The 22664-nt window shown below is 29.4% G+C and overlaps 1 protein-coding gene and 1 long non-coding RNA gene across 8 annotated transcripts; one reads left to right on the top strand and one right to left on the bottom strand.

The window, feature by feature from the left end:
• Positions 1 to 140: 140 nt before the first annotated feature.
• Hex-A (Hexokinase A) lies at positions 141 to 21702 on the top strand. Of its 7 annotated transcripts, XM_089177690.1 has the most exons (9): positions 3057 to 3163; positions 3506 to 3542; positions 4258 to 4332; positions 18228 to 18390; positions 18525 to 18880; positions 19096 to 19195; positions 19296 to 19650; positions 19735 to 20005; positions 20572 to 21702. In XM_089177690.1, the coding sequence occupies exons 2-9, from the start codon at positions 3516 to 3518 to the stop codon at positions 20647 to 20649; spliced, it is 1425 nt and encodes a 474-aa protein (XP_089033816.1). In that variant the 5' UTR covers positions 3057 to 3163; positions 3506 to 3515; the 3' UTR covers positions 20650 to 21702. The 7 variants fall into 7 exon arrangements, with proteins under 7 accessions (XP_015176636.1, XP_089033814.1, XP_089033815.1 ...); XM_089177688.1 differs by lacking the exon at positions 3506 to 3542 and having other exon boundaries at positions 3003 to 3163; XM_015321150.2 differs by lacking the exons at positions 3057 to 3163; positions 3506 to 3542; positions 4258 to 4332 and adding an exon at positions 141 to 380.
• LOC149030827 (uncharacterized) lies at positions 11755 to 14118 on the bottom strand. Its single transcript, XR_016178345.1, has 2 exons — positions 13455 to 14118; positions 11755 to 13391 (listed from the first exon to the last, which is right to left on the bottom strand). It is a non-coding gene; the product is annotated as an uncharacterized LOC149030827 (long non-coding RNA).
• Positions 21703 to 22664: the final 962 nt, after the last annotated feature.

Raw genomic sequence — 22664 nt, 5'->3', positions numbered from 1 at the left:
CAGAACTTGAAGAGAATTCGTTTGGTCATGATCGCCCAAAATAATTTTCTGCACCAACACAGAAGTCGTTGTATTTCTAGCCGCGAAAAAAGAGATAGACGGATGTAGGACTGCTTGTGATGTAAGCTTTTAGTGATCACTAAAGAGGCGCAAAGATCGACTCTCGTTAATCAACCAACGATCGTTACGCACTTGGAATACTCTCCCCTAAAAAAATAGATTGATTGCAAGTATTTCACTCTTCTTCCTTTTGTACGTGTGTCGAGAACATCAGATTGTACGACGATTTCTGGCCAACGATATCGACCTTGAATAAAACGGAGATGACGGAAGAATCTTGGAACTACTTGGAAGAGAAATGGGAGTTTATAGATCAAACGGTGAGTCTGATACCGTTTAACCCTCTCTAAAATGGCCTTGACTTTCTCCCATTGCATAAGTCTAAGAAGGTTACGTGTAAAGAAGAGTGTCTAATTAGTTACCAGAGTGTTTATTAATTATTACAAGGTGACTCGTTAATTCGCTAATTGGATGTTACATCTATAAGAAAACTTATTCTAGTTTACGATGTGATCTATAAAATATAAAACATGTCTTTTTTTCCAAGGGATTTACTGCAATTATAGAACGTACATATACAATAAGATTTAGATGATTAAGTTTGTTAGGGTCAATTTTTTGATTTTGATCTCCTGTCTTGTGTGGTTCGAACCAGTTCGTTCTAAATTGGTTCGACTCGTAAAATATGGCACAGTTCTGACTTTCTCCGATTGCAGACATGGAAAAATGATTACTCACAGATATAGGAGATTTTTGTCTTACATGCTTTTGATGCTGAGTAACAGCTGATCGAAATTAGTGACACATTCTAGCGAAAGAGAGGGAAAAATAATCATAGAAAAAGAGAGAGACGGTCGGGTGGTGATAGAGAAGGAGGGAGGGTTGCAATCTTAAGGTCGATAAATTACGAAACGATATTATTTGCGTTGTTACGGTTCATTGATATGCGTCAAAATACATAATGTTTTTTTTTATTCGTTATCTCTCATTTATTGACGCGCGATATAATATGTGACGAAAAAGGTAACTGACAACAAAGGGAAACAGAGAGAGAGGGAAGTTAAAGAGAAAAGAAGATAACATTAACGAATGGATGTTTAAAAATCACAAATTAATAATGCTCCGATACAACGCATTAAGATTTATTACGAAATTGTTGATTTGCAATTAAGTCATTGATATTTAATATTAATAATATTCGCGCGTTATATTTTCTTTTTTCAACGATAATCCGATATTTAATTGTCCGTAGGCAATTTAATTCTTTGAAATAGTCATAATTGTTAAAAAAAAAAAAGAATCGATAACGTTAAGCACGTGTGGTGATTTTTTTTAATACCAACAGAAGTATAAATATATTTACAATGAGTATCTTAAAAGTTTTTTTTTATTGCTATATAATTGCCGATCGTAAAATCATCCAACGATGGAGATTATAAATATAGCTAGGATTGTTATTCGAGTATAACGAGAAAAAGAAGAAAAATAATTCGCGCTATTGATTAACTTAAATGATACTTTACTAGACGAAAGAATGAGTACATCTATTTATTGACGTAGTATGTATATAATAATATGCGCGTAACTCAAATTATAAAAATAGAGCGCGCGCGTGTTTTGTTTAAACGATAGTGTACTCTAACGAGGATTTCCCGAATTAATTTCAAATACATTATTTAAAGTGTTACGAAGAAGATTACAGAGGTAATTATAGTTTTATTGTTATATTTTGGTTGTCGTTGTTGTCGTCGTCGTCGTCATCGTCGTTTAGTTGTCGTTATAATTATATTTATCATTGTATTTAATTTATTCGTAGATTTAGATAAAGCCACTTTTTAATTATACAATTTCCTTCGATATTGAAGAGCATCGTAAATAAACGAGATAACGATTAATTAACTGGGCAATAATTCGTAAATAAATGTAAGAACGACGCATCAATTTTTTCATTTTATTATTTGCCATAATTTTTTAAAGCGTAATATTGTAGAAGAATGTTTTTTTCTTTGTCCTTTTTTTTCTTTTTCGTTTTTTCTTTCAAGATAACACTCTTCCACTTATTTTATTTTCTATTTTTTCTTGCGAGTTAAGAATATATCGTTTTATAACGACTACAAAGGTACGTGTAAATAATTGCTAATATTTCAAAGAATTATTGTTAGAATTAACAAACGTGTAAAAATCATAATCATTAATTCTCATATCGTACGACCGTACGTAAAAAATGATTTTTCATTGGTGAACTTATTTCTTTTTTCGTTAGGCGGAAAAACTTAACAATATGGTTAAATGGGATTCGAAAACTTAACGATTGATTCGCGGATTAGATAAGATATACGGTGCCTTTCAAGTTATATTCTATTTTAAGATATAATATTCTTTGACACGTCGAAATCGCACATCGTATGTGTTATATAGAAACATATGTATACAAACAAACAACGTACACTCATACACACGTGTTACCCCACGTAAATATATACCTACATTTGTAAAAAAGAGATTTAAAAAAAGCGATTATGCGACAGGAAACGTCATCTTATATGTTAGTGACGTGGACAAATTTTTATTTTATTTTTAAGAAGAAATATAACTTAAAAGGAAAGATAAGAAATGTTCACAGGTGATCAAGATCTAATAAAAGAAAGCTCAATTTTTTATATTCTTTACAAATTCAATACGTTTGAGTACGTCAGCATTGTGTTGTCTAAATATTATCAATTAAAAATTATTATTTACTCTTCTAGGAAATAATTCAATATATAATCCTATTTTAACAAAACATATTTTTAAGAAAAAGATACGCGGGATGTCTTTCGTAATATTTTGATATTTTCTATTGCCATTTAATCATTCGTTGATCCCCTTTGTTCATAGTTGTTATATCCGATCGGTTGATAGGTGTTATTAGATCAGTTTATTATTTGACTTCGTGCAGTTAGTTTCATTCGCAAGAAAGAAATATACATGAAATATTATTATTATGAAGACCAAGAAGACAATGTCGTTCTTAAGTAGAATTTGTAAGTGCCGTGACAATAAACAGATGACTATGGAAATCGAAGATCTCATTTTAACGACATCGTTAAAGGAATCAGTTGAGGTAACGATTAAAATAATTTTTATTTTTTTTTTTTTAATATAACGATTATGTACAAAACGATCAATAATATATTTCAAATAAATTTAATTCATAATTTATTTGATTTAAAATAATAAATTTCTTTTGTTTAATATTTAAATTTATAATACAACTAAATGATAACAATTTTGAGAATGTTATATAGAAATTAGATAAACAAAAATAAATACAAATTAAATATAATAAATAACTCGAAATAAAATTACGATCGTTCATTTCGATTCTCGACGAACTTCATTAAAAATTCAATGAACCTGTTATGGTTTTGAGTTTGACGTTTTAATAATCATCGATTTCTTTTAGTTCTCGTATTATGGAATATACACCGGGAGAAAACTGGGTAATTACATTAAAATATTTTTATTGATCGATCGTAATTGGAATATTATATATCAGATATTTCTTAAAGTTTTATTTTCCTTTTTTATTTATTTATTTTTAAATATATCTTACACGCATAATATTTTTCACTTTATGTCTTTTTACCGAATTATTTTGCAGAAAAAAAGATAATAAATAATAACAAAATGAATCATTTATAATTCAGTAAAATAATATAAAATAAAAGAAAAATTTTGTTCGCGTACTATTTACAATATTGACATTAGATATACCACCATTTTCAGTATACCTATTTCTACCACACTAGTCAAAATGACTGGTGTATAAAAAAAATGCTTTTTGAGGCTTCCAGTCTTTATTTACTCTTAATAAATAACAAAAAATGTTTAACAATAATAATTTTAATAGATGAATGGATTTATAGATATTTTTAAATAACAAAACGCTTAATTATTTACAGAACTCAAATGTTACATAAAGTAGAAATTTTGAATTAAAATGGTCCCTGATATATCTACTGTTAATTTTAAGTATAAGTACAAGAACGGTATTGTGTTAAACGATTTAAAATAAAATGATATAAAAAAAAATATTATTAATTTAAACGCGATACATTAGATTATAAATAAATAATATCGTAAGTTTTTTATGATAATTGATTAAATTAATTGAATATAATTTATCAACAATAAATTCATCTCTTGCTATTTCAGCCTCTTAAAATAATCATTCGAAGACCATGTTGCAAAGATAGCGAAGAAATGTGTGTACCTCCGCTCCCCGAAAAGGCAATGAACGCTATTTTCATTTTCAAATGAGTTTATTTCAAAGTATACAAGAGTGTTAATGATAGCAGGTAGACAAACAAATAGGCAAAGTTGTTTGGTAATTAGAAACCGAATATTTTTTTCGTTCATTTTAACGAACCTTTCCTTTCTTTTCCTCTCTTTCATCTTTTTTCTAACTAATGACAAATATTTAATGAAATGACTAATACTTTAATGGAAATTTTTTTTCCTCCTAACAATAAAAATTCGATCAGACTCATATGATTCGAATTGTTTCGAAAAAAAAAGTACGATAAAAAAATGTCAACCGTGATTTCGATATTGAAGTACTTTTAGATCTGTATGTGAATAACTATTGATTAAATTTAATCGAAACAATTTGCACATTCTATCGATGATATCTTACTCGGAAAAAAAATTAAAGTAAATTTTTCCTCAAATATGTGAAAAGAACAATTGTACTTCCTTTTCAAATTATTCTTAATTTCACTTATTGACTTACTTACGAATTAAAATGTTATTATTTTTTTTACTAATTAAATAACGATTATTACTAATCGACAAAATAAAAAATTAATTAATAAGTATTACAAAATGAACATAAGTTTCAAATTATACTGTAAAACAAATTGATATTATTAATAACTTCAACGAAATTGATCGCTCCGATTGGTCAGTTCAAATTAACGTACTTCCTAAGACAATTTTCTATTGGTCGAATTACAAGTGACGCCATTCGATCTTACGTGAGCTAGGTGTTTCGTTGTATCGAGAATTCTGATGGACGTTTTATATACAGCGTTATTGTTGGTGATAGCACAAAGCTGTTTTATATTTCATCTAGGAAGAAAAAAGTTCGTTTTTTTCTCTTTTTACATTTGTTTCTGATTATTTGTTGTTACTCTTGTTGTTGTTGTTTTTTTTTTCATTTAACGTGAAAGAATATACTTCGAATAGACACCGATCATTCCTATTTGACAATTGCCAATTGAATGAAGAAAAATGCGAGGCTTTACGACAGAAGATCTCGTGAGTAAAATGCGTATGCATTTGTTAACATTTACAATGACGTATCATATTTAGTCGTATCATTGAGGGTATCTATTATACTTTCGTTGATGTTTCTTTAACGTCATGAACTCTTAACGATTTTATGATATTATTTGATTATTATTTTACAAATAGGTATCTATTTTGGTTTGGAATTATCTTCAAATATCGTAGTTTTTCATAAACTTATGCTTTGTAATTTGAATTAATGAATGAACAAATACAAAATTGCATCTAATTAGAAAGTATTTGAATGGGAAATTAATGGATTTTATTTCAAATGAATTTTACATGATCCTATGACGTATATGAAACGATGTGTCAATGATATTAACATTCAATTCTATAAACTTATATCGTTTTTAGAAATAAAATGAAAGGGAGTTAGTATATGATTTGTGTAAACTATACAAAAAAAGTATCGTGTAAATATATGCTAAGGCAACTATGTTAAAAGGAAGAGATAGATTGGACGTTATGTAATTTTTCATTATAAAACAACGCGTACGTTAAATAAGTATGTATGACTGTATATAGTAACATATATACATATATATATATATATATATATATATATATATATATATGCATATACGTTTACCAGATACATAAAACGTAATTGAACCGATGCAAATAAGCTTTAAACGTGTCGATTGATTTATTATAACATTAATAATTTTTGTCTTCTAATAATTTACAATTAGACAAAATATTTACATACATGTATTTATGAAGCAACACCGTATTCCTGATTTTGTAATCTTTTAGAGTTCAATCATCACGTAATTACCATAAAATTCAATGAATAATCAAAATGATCAGATAAAGAGTGTCGAACAATGTCGAACAGTTCTTTTGTTTCCATATATATATATAATAAATACATTTATTCAATAAAAAAAAAGATCAATCGAATGAATTAAAGAGGAATCGAACGTCACAATGATATCGAAATATTTCAGGTCATTTTTTTTTCTTGGTTTAACCAAAAAATACTATATAATTTAATAGAAAAAAAATTATTAGAAAAATAAAAATTATAATAAGTATTTTTTATTTTTTTTATATTTAATTTATTAATAATGAATAAGAGTATTTGATAAAATAGTTCGATCGATCGATCTAAAATAGAAGTTAATCGTTAATGATAAACCAATCGATCAGAATCAGATTCATTCTAACGTTTTATAAAGAAAAATTTACGTTAATCGAGATTCGTTCTTTACTGTTGAACGTTTTTACGTCATATAATAACCAGAGATCCTTATACATATTATACCCATGTAAATACATATATTTACTCTCATACGTATAATACTCGGGTAGTTGTTTACTCGTGTTCACACTCGTGCAAGGAACACACGTGATGCAACGCGAACGAATTGCTACGTCAGAACACGAGGAAAGTATTTAACTAATGATTACAATTTTTACTCTAAACCGATTTCGAGATTTCATATTTTTAGTGTATATCGATCACACAATAAAACGAACAAACAAATTTATTTGCCGATTTAGTTTTGGTCAATAAAGTTTTATTGAAATGTAATATTAGTAATACAGGTTGATGTTTATAAAAAGTCTGGGCGCACAGACAAAAATATATATACATGTTATCAAGTTATAAAATTGATTAACAACGTTTTATTCAATTGAAATAATAAATAACGTTTTTTAATATGATTTATATTATTTTGCGATGAAAAGGTTGGATGCGTTATTTATGTTGACTCTAATTATTTATTTAGATATTAAAGACACCCTGTATAACATTAGATCGTTCCACAAATTTTCTTTTTTTCTTATTGTTAGTAATATTACATTCACGATGTTTTATATTATTTGAATAATTTTTTGTTGTTTTTCTCGGTTGCAACCAATTAATTCATCGCATTCGTCCTTGTCAACACAACAAACAGCTTCGTGTTCTTTCGTTGAAAAAAAAAGAGCCTAACTCTTTGATGCGTTGTTTAAACGTACTTATTTGCATTACACTAGCGAGAAAATGCAAAAAGCACATGCTTAATGGTATTAGCATATCAACTAGGAGAAATAAGAGGAACAAAAAAAAAATAACATGAGGAAAACATAATTGAAAGATTGTATTGCAGGAGTATTTTATTTCCTTTTTTCTTATGGAAACGAGAAATTCACGTGTCAATTACAATTCGACTTTTCGTATTTTTCAACATTTTATATATATATATATATATATATAAATTTCTTCTTCTTAAGATTTCGTCTTGTTATTCCTAACTAAACAGCCAAAAGAGGCTGTTTTGTTAGTTCTGAGAGCGATTATTTTTCTTTATCGAGGGTAGGTTGCTAGCATCGTCCTTGAAACTTCCTTCTTTATCTAGACTTGGGACTAGCTAGCTAGGTATTATCTAGGTATTCACATATAAACTAGCCGGATATATATATATATATATATATTACTCATGATAAAAATGATGAATTTTGTTGTATTATTAATTTTAAATATTTAATTAATTAAGTTAAATTTAACTCGTGTTACGAAGAATTTTGTTTACAATCCAGTCATATTTTTGTGCTTTTTCTTTTCAAAATATTAAATACGAGAAATTCCTCTTTCCTACAGTGTTATTAACATACACATAACATGATTATGCTTCCTCTCTGGAGTATGACTAGTTTCATCCGAAAACGTGCGGCACATGTGGTTTTCTAACTCTCCCTTTTCTTCTCATGAATTAGGTAGATTCGTGAGAGATGGCACGTAGATGCATGATGCTTTTTATATTGCTTTCTATATTTCAAAAAATAATGTATGCTTACGTAGAAACTTGTTAACCCACTATTATATTACGTAACTTTTAAGTTAAATGTATATATATATATATATTTTTTTTTTTTATTAGTAAATATAGTCAAGAAAAATGTGAAATAATGTAACATAATATTTTATACTATAACTAAATGTAATTATAATAATTATTACAAGCAATAATTATGTCGAGTCATAAATAACTTTCGTTTTTTTTTTTTGAGACAAAGAATGGCGTGTCTTCGACTGATAAGCTTCAGGACACTTTTCATGGAATTTTTTTTTTGAACTCTGCCTCTGTTAGACGTATCTATTGGATTTTGCTCCCATATTATCTTTACAAGGTTCTTCAAAGTCGGAAAGACGTCCTGCACTTTAAGATCATATCTCGAGAACGGAATTTTAAAAACCAATTTCTGACTGTCCTATCAGTTATCAGTCCTGCACCGTAAACTGCATATTTTTTCAGCTGCCAACTTACTGCTATTGCCTTGTTAAATTAATGTATATCGAATCAGCTATTGCAATGTATTTTTTTATTTTTATTTGAGAGAGAAATTCTAACTTATCGTATACTTGCATAAAAGTAATATGTATATAACGTTTTTTTTTTTTATATGATTTCTTTGATAATCTTTTCCGGCCACTTTTGTCATTTCTTTGTTTTTTTTTTTCATGATAAATATAAATGTTTCGTAACATATATCAATAAAGCGAACGTGGAACAAATGATTGAAAATTTTCTAACAAATTATGTCCAAGTTTTAACTGTACAGATAAGGACAAAAAAAAATGATAAACTATTTTGACTAGATAATGTGTTTTATTTTTTTTATCTTCAGACACTTTGTAAAATACTTCTTCGATGAGACAACATCGAATTTTTATCGTCTGAGACTAGACAAGAATTTTATGATAGCATAGATGTAAATGTTAATGTTCAAATACAAAAGGTAAAAGCTTTTAAAAATTATGTAATTTCAAATTTCAACGAGAAACTCGTATAATTAAGTATCATATAAATAAGTAACTGTGTTTGTGGTTTTATCGTTAAACATATACTGCGGTTTTAAATATTTCAATTATTATCATCTTTAAATAGATTCAATCATTATTTTTCTACGATGAACAAGGAAAAAAAAATTCTATAAAAGTATAAAAACTTATGAATGTTTCTTTTACCGTTTCTGTTTTACGGTTAAAATAAGATTAAATTAAATAACGTTAAAAGATACAAATTTTAGCTATTATTAAAATAATTATTTTCAAAATTGGTTTTCTATTCTTATTATATTTTTTTTCTTTCATAAACATACGAGTTTCGTTACAAATGAATTTTTCAACACATGTTTTAAAAATGTTTAGCATCAAAACAGCTTGTATTTATTTTCTTTATCGACTTAAATAGAAACATTTTATAATCAATCGATAATTCAACAGAAAATAATTCCCTTAATGTATAATATTTACATACATCATTTTGATTTATTTCTATTTATCGTCTGAAAGAGATAAGTTCACAGTTCGTGATCTAAACTACTTGACTTTTTTCGTAATACTAAACTCGTTAAGATATTTCAAAAGTCGAACAATTATATTTCAACTATTATACTAATTTATATATCTAATCAACGTTTTTTCTAAAAATAATTTGACAAAAAAAATACATATAACACATTTTTTCTTCAATATTTATATTGCGTTGTATTAATACTATGTAATTATAATATAATACAAGCCAAAATTAGATATTTCGAATTTTCTTACGTGTGTGTGTATGTATTTAAATATTAACAAAATTTAATTATTTTCAAGAATTTCTTTTAATCATTCATCCCGGAATAATTGGAAAATGTGTCAATGATAAATTAAAAATAAATATTCTTATGTTATTCGAAGATTATCAATGTAGGAAAGATTTAAAATAACATAAAAAAATATCTCAATGGGGAGGAAAAAAATAATGTTTTGAAATAATCATGATCGAAAATAAATTTCTTAGAAGGACGGAGAAATAAATTGGCAGATTACACAGGTCACGTAGTACGGGTTAACGGAGTACAAAAATTTCTAGAACGAGACGTGAGTATATACGCATGCATGTGTGTTGCCGGTTTTAAATCTGACGTGACACGTATTAAAGAGGTGTATACGTGAATCTTTAAACATCAAAGAATTTTCGTGTATACGTGAACGCAAGCACGTTACTATTACAAAACTTTATGTGTTACAAGGTATATTTCATTTTTTTCGTAGCTATTCTCCAAGACAATTGTTAATACTCTGATAAATAAACTTTCATGAATGATATTAATATTATTATTATTATTATTATTATAGAAATCTTAGAAGCAACAAATTTATTCGCGTTAATTGTATATCTTTATAAACCGAATGTAAAATCTACTTTCCTTCGTATTTTACAAATGTTTTCACAGTATTATAAATTATATTTAATTTATGCATTTCTTCTGTGTTAATGTTGCCAAATGAGTTTATTAGAAATTTATAGTATTTTTATATAAATTATTAATACATTAATAAAATATATTATAAATATACAAAATATGTATTTTCCAAGGTGTAATTTTAATAAGGTTAATCAAGAAATGAGATAGCAAAAATGACAAATTAATTAACTAATAGCTTAGTGGAGAAAATAAATAATAAAGAATATGAGGAAATGTCAATCTTTCTCTCTCTATTCAGATTATGAGTAATACATCGATTGCAACAATCAAATTGCATTACACTTTTATTATATGAATGCAATACGTATGTTATCAGGCGGATGCCATGTTCATATCACTCAACTTATCAACTTTGTCGATGATGCATTTGAGAATTTTAATTGTCTCTGTTAGAGTCGGTTTAAAATATTAACACGTACGCATACATATATACATAAATATAGGTATGTGTTTGTGTATGTGTGTATGTATGTACATACCGGATATCTTAATACTCGTATGATAACTTGACAAACATAAGCAGTCAATCTCACGTAAAAAACGTATTCTGATATCATCTCGAATTGCTAAGATAAGTTCTTTTAGATAATCCGATAAGATTTTATAATTGACGTTATTTTTTAGATATCATTTTTTGATAAAAAGAAAATTCTTCTATAAAAGAAAAACGTAACGTATATATACCATAAATTTCTAACGAAGTATAATTTATACATCTATGATAAAAATATGAAAATTTAAATCTTAAAAAAAGTTTTTAAGTTTAAAATATGATGTGAGCATCATTTACAATCCAATCAAATTTTATTATTTGTTCTATGCTTCCATTTCATTTCATATCTCAATAAAACCGGATGATTTTCAAGGAAAAATATACACGAACTATCTAATTAAATATCACTATATCGAATATGAGATATCTTATAATTATTTTATTAAAATTTCTTAATTGCCGTTATTTTTCTGACTCGATTCTCGATTAAAAAAAAAAAAGGAAAGAAAATACAAAAACGTAACAGATACGTAAGTCATTAATTAACTCATAAACCATAGTAATGAGAGAGAGGGGAACGTAGAAATCAAATATAATTTCTTACGATTAACTCGATAAGATTTTACAATTTAATAATCTTTTTGTTTATTCCACACGTTCATTAAAATCAGGAAACTTTTAACAAAATATTTCTATTATTAAAAATAAATATTATACATTTTTAATCAGATAATGAAACTAAGTAATCGTACGAAAAATGTTACATATTATAAAAGTATTTTAAAGTTTACAAAAAAATAAAACACATTCACTAAGCCGTATATTAAATGCGAGTGTATGTGTGCGCGCGCACGTTCCCACCTTCGACGGCCATTTTCTTTCGTCACGTTCGTATTTTACAGAGGACGTATCAAAGAATTCCATTGAATACGGTCATCCACACATACACACACATTTACGGATTCACACACAAAATACACGCACTCCCATTCTCTCTTTCTCACGTCAGACATTCACGTTTTAATCTTTTTTCTTGAATGACCTTGAGAATATAAGATGCCAGAAAAGAAGGCGTTCGTGAGCCAACTGAAAAGGGTTCATAGACATACGTAAGTGAGTCAAACGACTTGTACATAATGACGATGAGGGATCGACCGTTCGAGCCCTCGGGAATGACCAATCAGAAAGCGACTTTCACTCCCTCGTTTCTCTAACAACTACATGCAATATAACCATTGGTAGCTGTAATTGCGTCATCTTTGGAAATCACATCACGTTGTTGGTACGTTTCGTCATTGAAAAACGTCATTCAAACGGAATACTCGTTCTAATCATTTTCTTATTCATAATGATAAAGATCGTTCGATATTCAATCAATTTTTTCAACGAAATTTCACGGTTCACTGTGACTTTTAAACAAAATATCAAAAATATTTTAATTAAAGATATATTCGTTGATAATAATTTAGATTGTTTGTATCATAAACAAGATGGATGTACTTGTATATATAAAATTGACATAGTTTTTAAGAAAAAAAGATAACTTTGATTATATCTAACAAGAAGACAATCAATAACTGCATTCGTTGTATGATTATCTCAGAAAATAATAGCCTTAGGGGTGATATATTGACGTGTTGTCGTCGTACAACGCACCTTGAACGCATTTCATTATTTATCTCATTGTCGGTGAATGCTTATACGAGCATATATGAATACTTAAATGTATACATATTGATAGACAAAATGCCGGAAGTTTCACTATTGTCAAGGGGTCAAATATAAATAAATCCTTGAACGATTCTTGAAGAAACAAAAAAAGAAAAAAACAAAGGAGGAAGAAGAAGAAAAAAGAAAGAAATATGCCTCTCGAGATGATCGTACGAGGACGTTAAATGTATACAATAAGACCATTTTAAATTTACCGCCTTTTTCTTCTGTCTACAATTAATTTCTTATATTGTACAAATCGATCGATCATTATGCAAATTTGATTATATCATATATTTGATCTTTTCCATTTCAATGACTTACGACAAGGTCTTTCTTTTAATGATGAAATTTATGATCAAACGTAAGAAATACTTAGGTTGTCCTACTCGCAATATCGATTTTAACGTACGACTATTGCACGAAGGATTTTGATGTCGAGATGATGGTGAAACATTGAAGCGTGTTTACGAAAGATGGGTGATACGAGTTATCGTCATTATCCTAGACGACTAGGGATGCATGATGCAACGATTTCAGGAAATGTCTGGAATACAGGAACATTTGACCTTTTCGTCCTTCCCAAGAACAAGCATTTGCTAACTCTCACCATACACAGAGTGCATTCACCGATAGCGTCCCGGTTAACGGCTGTTCTAGGTAGGAGAAATTCTCCTCCACACTTCTATACCAAGTTCAAACTATCTCCGAGCAAAGCAGCTATAGTTTCGCAGGAACGAAATGCGTTGCTTTCTTATGGTGTACCTGTGTTTTAACATTTTCAAGAAATTATTTAATACGTTTCTTAATTGTATACATTTACAAAGTGATTTAAAAATCTTCCCATAAATTGACAAATTTATGATACTACAATTGTGTAACTGAAATGAATAATAAACGATAAATAATTACGTCGTTTATGATTTTTAAATACAATAACATTCAATAATCATTCAGACACACTCGAAAGATTTAAATTAAAATTATTATCAATGATATTAATCTCATTTCATTCATTAAATATGATCGACGTTTCGTGGAAAAAAAGGATTACTCGATAAAACAATAATACAAGTAAAAGAGAGAAAAGTTATAATTGTAAAAACCACATTACGTGTCACACGAGGAGAGATAACAAAAAAAAGGAAAAAGAAATATCGAAGCGATGGGCAAAGGGGAAAGGAAAATTGTTGTAAAAAAAAACACCTTCGTTATCTTTATCGAAAGAGGAAGGAAAAAAAAGAGACGATTGTCTGGCGCCTTGACGGGCTTCCCCGAAAGGCGCGAGATTTGAAAATTATTACGCCGTCAGTGATATCCCTTCCCCTATAATCTCTTGTCGCCTATCCCTACCAACGGGCACACCCCCACTTTTCTCTTTCATGGGAAGGTTGTCCATTGGCACTGTAGGTGCGCGGCATGGATCAGTCGCTTCTGAAGCAGTAGTACCAATATAAAACTCGTTGGGTTCGCTCTACAGTATTACACGAGTATCGAACTTGTTCAGTTCGACGTACGTTCGACTTAAGCCGTGTGCCTCTAAAAGCAAGAGTAAAAGAGATAAAGATAGAAATAAAGAGAGACAGAGATAGAAACAGAAACAGAAGTCAAAGTCAAGAGAAAGCGATAAGAAAAAATAAAAAGGAAAGTGTCCACATAGGATTGAATCAATTTGTTCGTTTTCGTTTCTCGGGATCGAGAGTGTATTACGAGATTTCTTCCTGACTTCTTGTTCCTTATTTTGTTCGTTATTATAACGAAGTAATAGAAGAAGAAGAAAAAGAAGAAGAAGAAGAGGAAGTTGTTTACTGAAAGACAGTAAAAACGTTTGTGAAAAAAGAACATTTCATCTGCTAGACCGTTCCGATAACTCGTCCTGTCTCATCATCAAACAGCAACACCAATCAACAACCATCCAACCAATAGATTATTATTTTTCTTTTTAAACCGTTCTAATTAAATTCGGCAAACACGAAGCTCCTCGAGGGTAGCTCGACCTTGGGCGACGAAGGGAGAGCAATGAAGACCACTACCTTATCTTCTAACGATCCGATCAAGCCAGAGGTGAGGTGTAAGAAGGTAAAAGATAGAAAGAGAGAGAGAAGTAGTATGTGTGTGCGTATGTGCGTGCGTGTGTGTATGTGTGAGTGGATGTATATAGGGGAAAGGGAGGAGAGACAGAGGAGAAGACAGACAATCGATAAAGAGAACACACTTTGGTACGTTGGCACGTTGGAATATAACCAAGTGTTCTCTCTGTGTTCTCCCTCCTCTACCCCTACTCCTACCCCCACCCCACACCTTCTACCGCTCACATTCCCCGGCTTATTACGCAGGAATCTTAATTATTCTCTTCTTTATTTTTGTAAATCTTCACCGAAAATTAACTCGAATACGTTGATTTGTATAACTCGATGTCTCTGTCATTGATAGGAATAAAAATACGTTCGAAAAAAGCGTAAGCTATCACAAAAAAAAGGAAAAGGTAGCACATCTTTTTTAGTCGTCATTAATTTATTATTTTCATGATATAATTCATTATTTTCGTAATGATTTTGTCGTATTATTTGAGATTATATTTTTGATTATTGTTGTTGTTATTTAAAAGGCATGTGTGTTTATTATTATCAGTATGACATATACTAAACTAGTCTTCTTTCTCTTGTTCGATATTTCGATTATTCGATTTTCGAAGGACGAATAATCATCAATCGGGTTCTTTTAGACAACTATGATTACGACTACCAACTACGATGATGATCATTATGATTATGAATATGATGATGACGATGATGATTACGTAATCCTTTCGGCAAAGTTCGTTGATGAGCACGGTTTTTTTTCAAGTCCTGCGCATACTTTTGCACTTTTTCAAATGAAATTAAGCTACTTTGAGTCTCGCTAATTTGTTCTTTTTTATATATATATTTTTTCATCGTCGAAATTTCATGTATAATTAATTAGACAATTATTATTGATTAGGAAAGATTTAATCTCATTATTTTGATTATAAATCTTAAATCGACAGCCAAATGTTTTGTTTATCCTAAAAAGGGTTTCGAATTTTTTTGATAATTTAATATCGGTCACATTAATTATATCAAAAGATTGTTTCTAATATTGTTTCATTATTTGTATATTTTTTTTCATTATTTAAATGTTCGATATAAATTTGATTTTATTTGAAAGTTGAATGTTTATAGGAATCATCCTTCGTGACTTGTATTAAATATTGTAAATTTAAAAAAAGAAGAGATAAGAAAACAAATCAAAATCAAGTCTACAAATTACAATTTGAAATATATGTAAATATTTAAATTTCATTAATGTATGCTAATTTTTGTATCTATTTACTTTAGATATTTTCTAAGTACATTTTCAAATATTTTCAAACCATATGACGAAATTAATAACGAAAGAATAATATCGAGAGTATAATCAATAACAATCGTTTGTAATAACGAATACAATAAGGCTTTGTTTGAGAGGATTGCATATTTAACAATAATAATAATAATGATGATGATAATGATAATATAATATATATATGTCACACAATCGTTTTATTTTATCTACAAGTTTCTAGGAAAAACCGCAGAAATGTTTTAGTTGGAAATGAACTCGAGAATATCTTTGAATGACGAATGCAATTTTTACATCGAACAAATAGAAAGAAAGAAAATAGATATACGTGAAAAGTAATACGATCGTTAAAATTGTATAAACCGTTTTGATATCAACCGAGTCAAGACACCAATTTTTTCTTACGAAACATTATGAATCATATATACGTATAATGATTTATCAAGAGTTTGTCCCAGTCTAATTTTTATCTAAATTCTTTCTAATCTTGTTAAACTACTTTCACACACAAAAATCATCAAGGTCTAAACGCACACAACACAAAGGTTATCACGATTTTTGACCATCCCAATTATTAGTTACGCATGAAATATATTTATTTTGATTTTATTAATTATGCGATACAACGTAACGTTAAATATCGTAGAATCATATTATGTTTCATAATCAAACTATTTAATATCATAGTGTGTGACGTAGGAACGACTTTAAACGCGTTATCATTTTTTTAGTCTTGATGACAAGTATCTCAAAAAAAAAACACAAAAAAAAAGAACTATAAGATATTGTGACATTGAACTTTATTATATATATATATATATATCACATCTCCTCACGTGCTTTACGATCTTTCCGTTAATCAACGCTCTCTTAATTAAATTAAAATACGCAACGAAGAAATATGCGTTATCTTTTGTGTGAACGCATATTAATCCAACGTAAATTACGTTAGTTTATGATAACGACCGATCCCTTTTTATTTTAACTTGAATGATTTTAACGCGTTACGCCGCACGTTTATTATATGAATTAGTGTGTGCATTGGCCTTTGCACGTTGAATCGAGTTACTTGCGTGCAAGTATATTATAGTAATCAAATAGAATAAGTATTTATATCGTGTATCGTTCTTCTTAGTATTGTTCATTCATGAACCATCCTATTGGCTGGCTCACGGGTGTGCCAACAACGTCACGAGAAGATCGATGTTCAAACCCCTCCAAGAAAAAGGGGGTTGTTAGGACACCGGAAGTCCGTCTCTGCATTTGCCGGGAAATTTGAGATTTGATAACTAAAGGTCACGTGATCGGGAATCGTTTAGCGCGCCAAATCTCACGTGATTCAAATTATTTTCCAAAGGAAACGAAATAATATCTATATATTCTTTTACTTGTATAATGACGAGTAGGAAGAAGAAGAAAAAATTAATATTCGTGTCTTAAACACGTGAAATTTGTGAATGATAAAAAAAACGTACGCTTTCTTGCGTGGAAAATTTTTTTTTAGATATATTAGTTTAAGGAATAAACATCTGTCGGTGAATTAATTCGCGTTATTTCGACAAACAAAAAGTTCCAAAACATTGTGAACTCTTCTTGCGACATAATTCGCATATATTTGCATTAAAAATTAATTCCAACAAATCAATTAAGGTGCGTTAAACTTGAACGATATTGATAAAATGCACGGTATAGGTGTAGATTGAACGTATTTGATGTAAGTATAAAGCTTGGAATGAATTGAACGATTGAAAATGTTGTATTATTTTTCATTTCTTCTTTAAATGTCCTATGAGGAAGTACGATTATGCAATAGAAAATTTCACATTATTTTATCTCGATATTTTTTTTCTTTTGGTTTGAATCGTAATAATGATTATGTGTATAATAGGAAATTCGTGGAAGAAACGTTTAAATGAACGTTATTCATTCGTCGGATAATTAGTCCATTAGTTTATCTGTAAGTAAATAAGAAATTAATTATAATGTTGTGATTAATTTAGCTATTTTCTTATCTAATAAGATACGAGATGCCTGCAAGGATCTGGTTCTCTCTAATGATCAACTCAAAGAGGTTATGGAAAGGCTCTTAACAGAAATTAATAGAGGACTCTCAAAATTGACTCACGAGGAAGCCATTGTGAAATGTTTTACCACATACGTACAGGATCTTCCAAATGGCACAGGTAATGTTTTTCAAATTCAATAGGTAATCTGAATGATAGAATAATAAAAGTATATAAATACAAATCTGTGAAATTATTTACAACGTTTATTAATTATATTCTTCTTTTTTTTTTTTTTTTACATTTTTATACAGAAAAAGGTCACTTTTTGGCATTGGATTTGGGTGGTACCAACTTTCGTGTTCTGTTGATCACACTGGACGGCATGAGCTTTGATATGAAGAGTAAAATCTATGCAATACCACAAAGTCTTATGTTGGGTACTGGTACTCAATTATTCGATCATATCGCACAGTGTCTAGCTTTGTTCGTGAATGATCTAAATCTCCAGAATGAAATACTACCACTCGGTTTTACCTTTAGTTTTCCATTGTCTCAGTACGGTCTAACAAAAGGCCATCTTGTAAGATGGACAAAGGGCTTTAATTGTAGCGGAGTTATAGGCGAGGATGTAGTCGCTCTGTTAGAGGAAGCCATCGGAAGAAGAAATGTACGGATTTTATATTATCACTTTTTTAAGAATTTCAATTTTTTTCTCCATTTGCTTTTGTTAATTTGATTGATTCAAAATTATTTTTGAAACACGAAACATTGTATATAACCATCGTGTGTTGCGATTATAATTGGACGATTCTTGATAGTTACAAGAATCCCATTAAAGTCGTTACAATTTATACAAAATTACAGGATATTTAAACTCTGCAGGACGTCAAGATCGATGTTTGTGCCATCTTGAACGATACCACTGGTACCCTAATGTCCTGTGCTTGGAAGAACAGAAATTGTCGCATTGGCTTGATCGTTGGTAAATTTCATTCAATAAATTCTAATTTCATGATTCTCTAATTTTATATTTTTCTTCTTTTCATTTGATTTTCAATAAATAATTTTCTCTTTTTGAATAGGAACCGGAACCAATGCTTGTTACGTTGAAAAAACGAATAACGTTGATTGTGCAATTCCTGGAAATTACTCGGAAAATAAGCCACACATGCTGATCAATACAGAATGGGGTGCTTTTGGTGAACAAAATACCCTCGACTTTGTCCTCACAGAATTTGATCGTTCGATCGACGAGAACTCGATCAATCCTGGAAAACAATTGTTCGAAAAAATGATATCGGGTATGTACATGGGCGAACTTACGAGGCTCGTTCTTGAAAAGCTTGTTAACGATGGTCTGCTATTTGGTGGCAAATGTTCGAGTGATCTTAAAAAGAGAGGCAAATTTTTCACCAAATACGTATCAGAAATAGAAAAGTAAGTAAAATGATCCTCAACCTTTTTTCTATTGTATCGTTTTTCATTTCATTTTTTTGCTAATATTGAATTGACTATTTACAGTGATCCTAAAGGTAAATACACGAATTGCCGTGACATCTTGATGGAATTAGGTCAACGTAATGTTTCCGATCAGGATTGTGAGAACGTTAGGTATGTCTGTTCGGTTGTTTCGAGGAGGGCAGCTCATCTTGCTAGCGCTGGTATCGCTACGCTTTTAAATAAAATGGACGAACCTCATGTAACTGTTGGTATCGACGGTTCGGTCTACAGATTTCATCCTCACTTTCATGATCTAATGACCGCGAAGATCAGTGAATTAACGAATTGTCCAGTAAGTTCTAAAAAAAAATATATATATATATAAAAGTATAATATAATGTATTAGGGTGAACCAAAAGTTCGTGCACATTTATTGTATTGTTTCAGATAGCGCAATTTTTTGATAGTCAATAAAATTTACTTTATATGCAAGTAAATATTAATTTACAAAACGTATGAATGTTTTTTTCGGTTCACTCTAATAGAATAATATGTACAGGATGATTCACTAACTCTTGTCACCTAAATAACTCTGAAAGTGTGATAGTAACAGGAAAAGTTTGTATAACAAAAATTGCATGGAAAAATAGAGGCTATTATATAAAGTTAGTTTTTTTTTTGCTAGGTGAAGTTGCTTCTGAGATTTAATGGTCCCTATATTAATATCCCCTATTTTTTCATGCAACTTTTGTTATACAAACATTTCTACTATTATCATACTTTCAAAACTATTTAGATGGCAAAAGTTAGTGAATCAACCTGTATATTTCCGTCCTATTTTTTTTCCTCTTTTATATTTCATCAAACGTGACAAGTATATATTACAAATTAATACACTATTAAAATTATTTTAAACAGTTCGACCTAATGCTCTCAGAAGACGGAAGTGGTCGTGGAGCGGCGTTAGTTGCCGCGGTGGCCTCGCAGAAACGGTGAAGACTTTGACTGTGCCACATCAACTACTTAGCATATATCAAATTATACGAAGTAATGATAACGATTTGACACGAGCCGATACTCGAAACACACGTATATATACAGAAAGATAAGAAGAACACGTTATTTACGCACGCAGATTTACACGGATACATATGAAGAGAGTGAGAGAGAGAGAGAGTGAGAGTGAGTGTGAGAGAAAGAGATACATACATAGAGTGAGAGAGTGAGAATGAGAGAGAGAGAGAGAGAGAAAAGTCTTGTACATAGAGCACAAAAAGTAGCCTAGATCGTCAGCCATAACCTGGCGAGGGCTAGCCCGTGAGAGATGATTATTAGTTTATAAAAAACAAAAAAGAAAGAAAGAAAAAAAAAACCAAACTAACAGAAACCTCTACTTATGACCTCGACTTTACGTACACACTTATACACCACCATCGCACAGGTTCTTTTTACCATTAACTTATTGTTAAGAGGCAAGTGTATAGATAAAAAGAGACAGGGCATATAGAATATATATTTAAATACACATAGGAACCTTCGAGTTAGTTTAACGAAAAAAAAAAGTAACGGTAAGAGATCTGGTTAAAACAAAAACAAAAGAAAAACAAAAAAAAGGAGATTTAACCAATATATAATATAATATTATTCGTCGGCTCCCTTGGGTATCTGAACATAAAAAAAAAAAAGAAAGAAAGAAAGAAATAACAAACATAATATAAAAATTTCTTAAAGAAAGAAAATACGTCTATTAATCGCATATTTTGATACGACGAAAAAATGTAAAATAAATAAATCGTTTAATTTTCGCGTAACTCTCACGACAAAATTGAAAAAAAATCGTTTTTACTGCCAAAGGGGCTAGCCGAAGATCGTATAGGTGAGAATAAATTGTGTGTAACCTAGGATTGTGAAAACGAAACGCGATATAATTTATTAAATAATAAGAAAATAATAAATAAATAAAAAAGAGAATAAATAATAAGAAGAAAAAACATACACAAAGATGAAAAAACCGATCGTTAAAAAAAAAACAAAAAGAAATAGATATAATATATATATATATATAAAAACCGGATAAGAAAAAGAAAGAGGGGAAGAGAAATTAGAAAATAAAAGTGTGCATTGAAAAAAAGTGCTGAGTAAAGTAGTCCAAGTTGACAAAGTTTTACGTTGTTTGAAATATATTTTTAGACTTTTTAGACTATTATTTAGATATACGGTTGTGCTTTCATAGAACTCGCATTCTCGAATTGACGTTCATTAAAAATTGAAACGTTCAATCCATGATGATGATATTATTCCGATCACCTCGAAAATACGATCAATATTATTTTCTCTCTCTTTTGAAGCTGTACGAGCATCCGAAGAAGATATAGGTAAAAAGAAAACAAAAAACACACATACACACACATGCATACATACGTACGCGAACGATATATATATATTTATTTATTTCACGTAGCTTCGATGTTTCTCTCTTTTTTTTTCTTTTTTTTAAATCTATACTATATTTTGTCACTGTTTTTAATTAAAGAAAAATTTGAATGAATTTTGCGATGATTTTAATTATAAATAGAAAATTCTTTTCAATATGTAAACGAAATTTGGTTTTATATGTCCTATTTAATCTGATAACTCGAGAGAAAAAAAAAGAGAGAGATAGAAAGAAAGAGAGAAGATAGCAATTATTTAATAGTTTCCAACTTCGTGGAGTAAACATGAACATGAAACGTAAAATAGTAATGTTCCTACGTTAGTCGTATGCGATGACACTCGGCGTAATCGACGTTTAACTAATAATAAACGAAATGTGAGATAAGAATTTTAATAACAAAAGTATATATCAAGATAATATTATGAGTAGAATAATTTGAAAATAATGAAAAACATTGAAATAAATTCGCGAGGATTAATGTGTTTTTACGCCAATGGCCAAAATTGTTTCCATGGAGGAGATCGTCGAAAAGAAGAAAAGCAAAAAAAATTGGAAATTTAAACAAATAGGAAGTAGT

The sequence above is a fragment of the Polistes dominula genome, unplaced genomic scaffold, assembly GCF_049000335.1.
Source record: "Polistes dominula isolate Pdom_NZ unplaced genomic scaffold, Pdom_raw_medaka contig_24, whole genome shotgun sequence".
Lineage (NCBI taxonomy): Eukaryota > Metazoa > Arthropoda > Insecta > Hymenoptera > Vespidae > Polistes > Polistes dominula.
Note: the sequence above shows the minus strand (reverse complement) of the source record. Positions and strands in the feature narration are given on the sequence as shown.

Bases quoted from the DNA above. Each gene is read 5' to 3' on its own strand.
- Hex-A (XM_089177688.1), top strand. From the start codon at position 3,044: ATGAAGACCAAGAAGACAATGTCGTTCTTAAGTAGAATTTGTAAGTGC. The intron at 18,391-18,524 runs GTAATGTTTTTC...ATTTTTATACAG, and splicing joins GGATCTTCCAAATGGCACAG to AAAAAGGTCACTTTTTGGCA. The intron at 20,006-20,571 runs GTAAGTTCTAAA...TATTTTAAACAG, and splicing joins GTGAATTAACGAATTGTCCA to TTCGACCTAATGCTCTCAGA.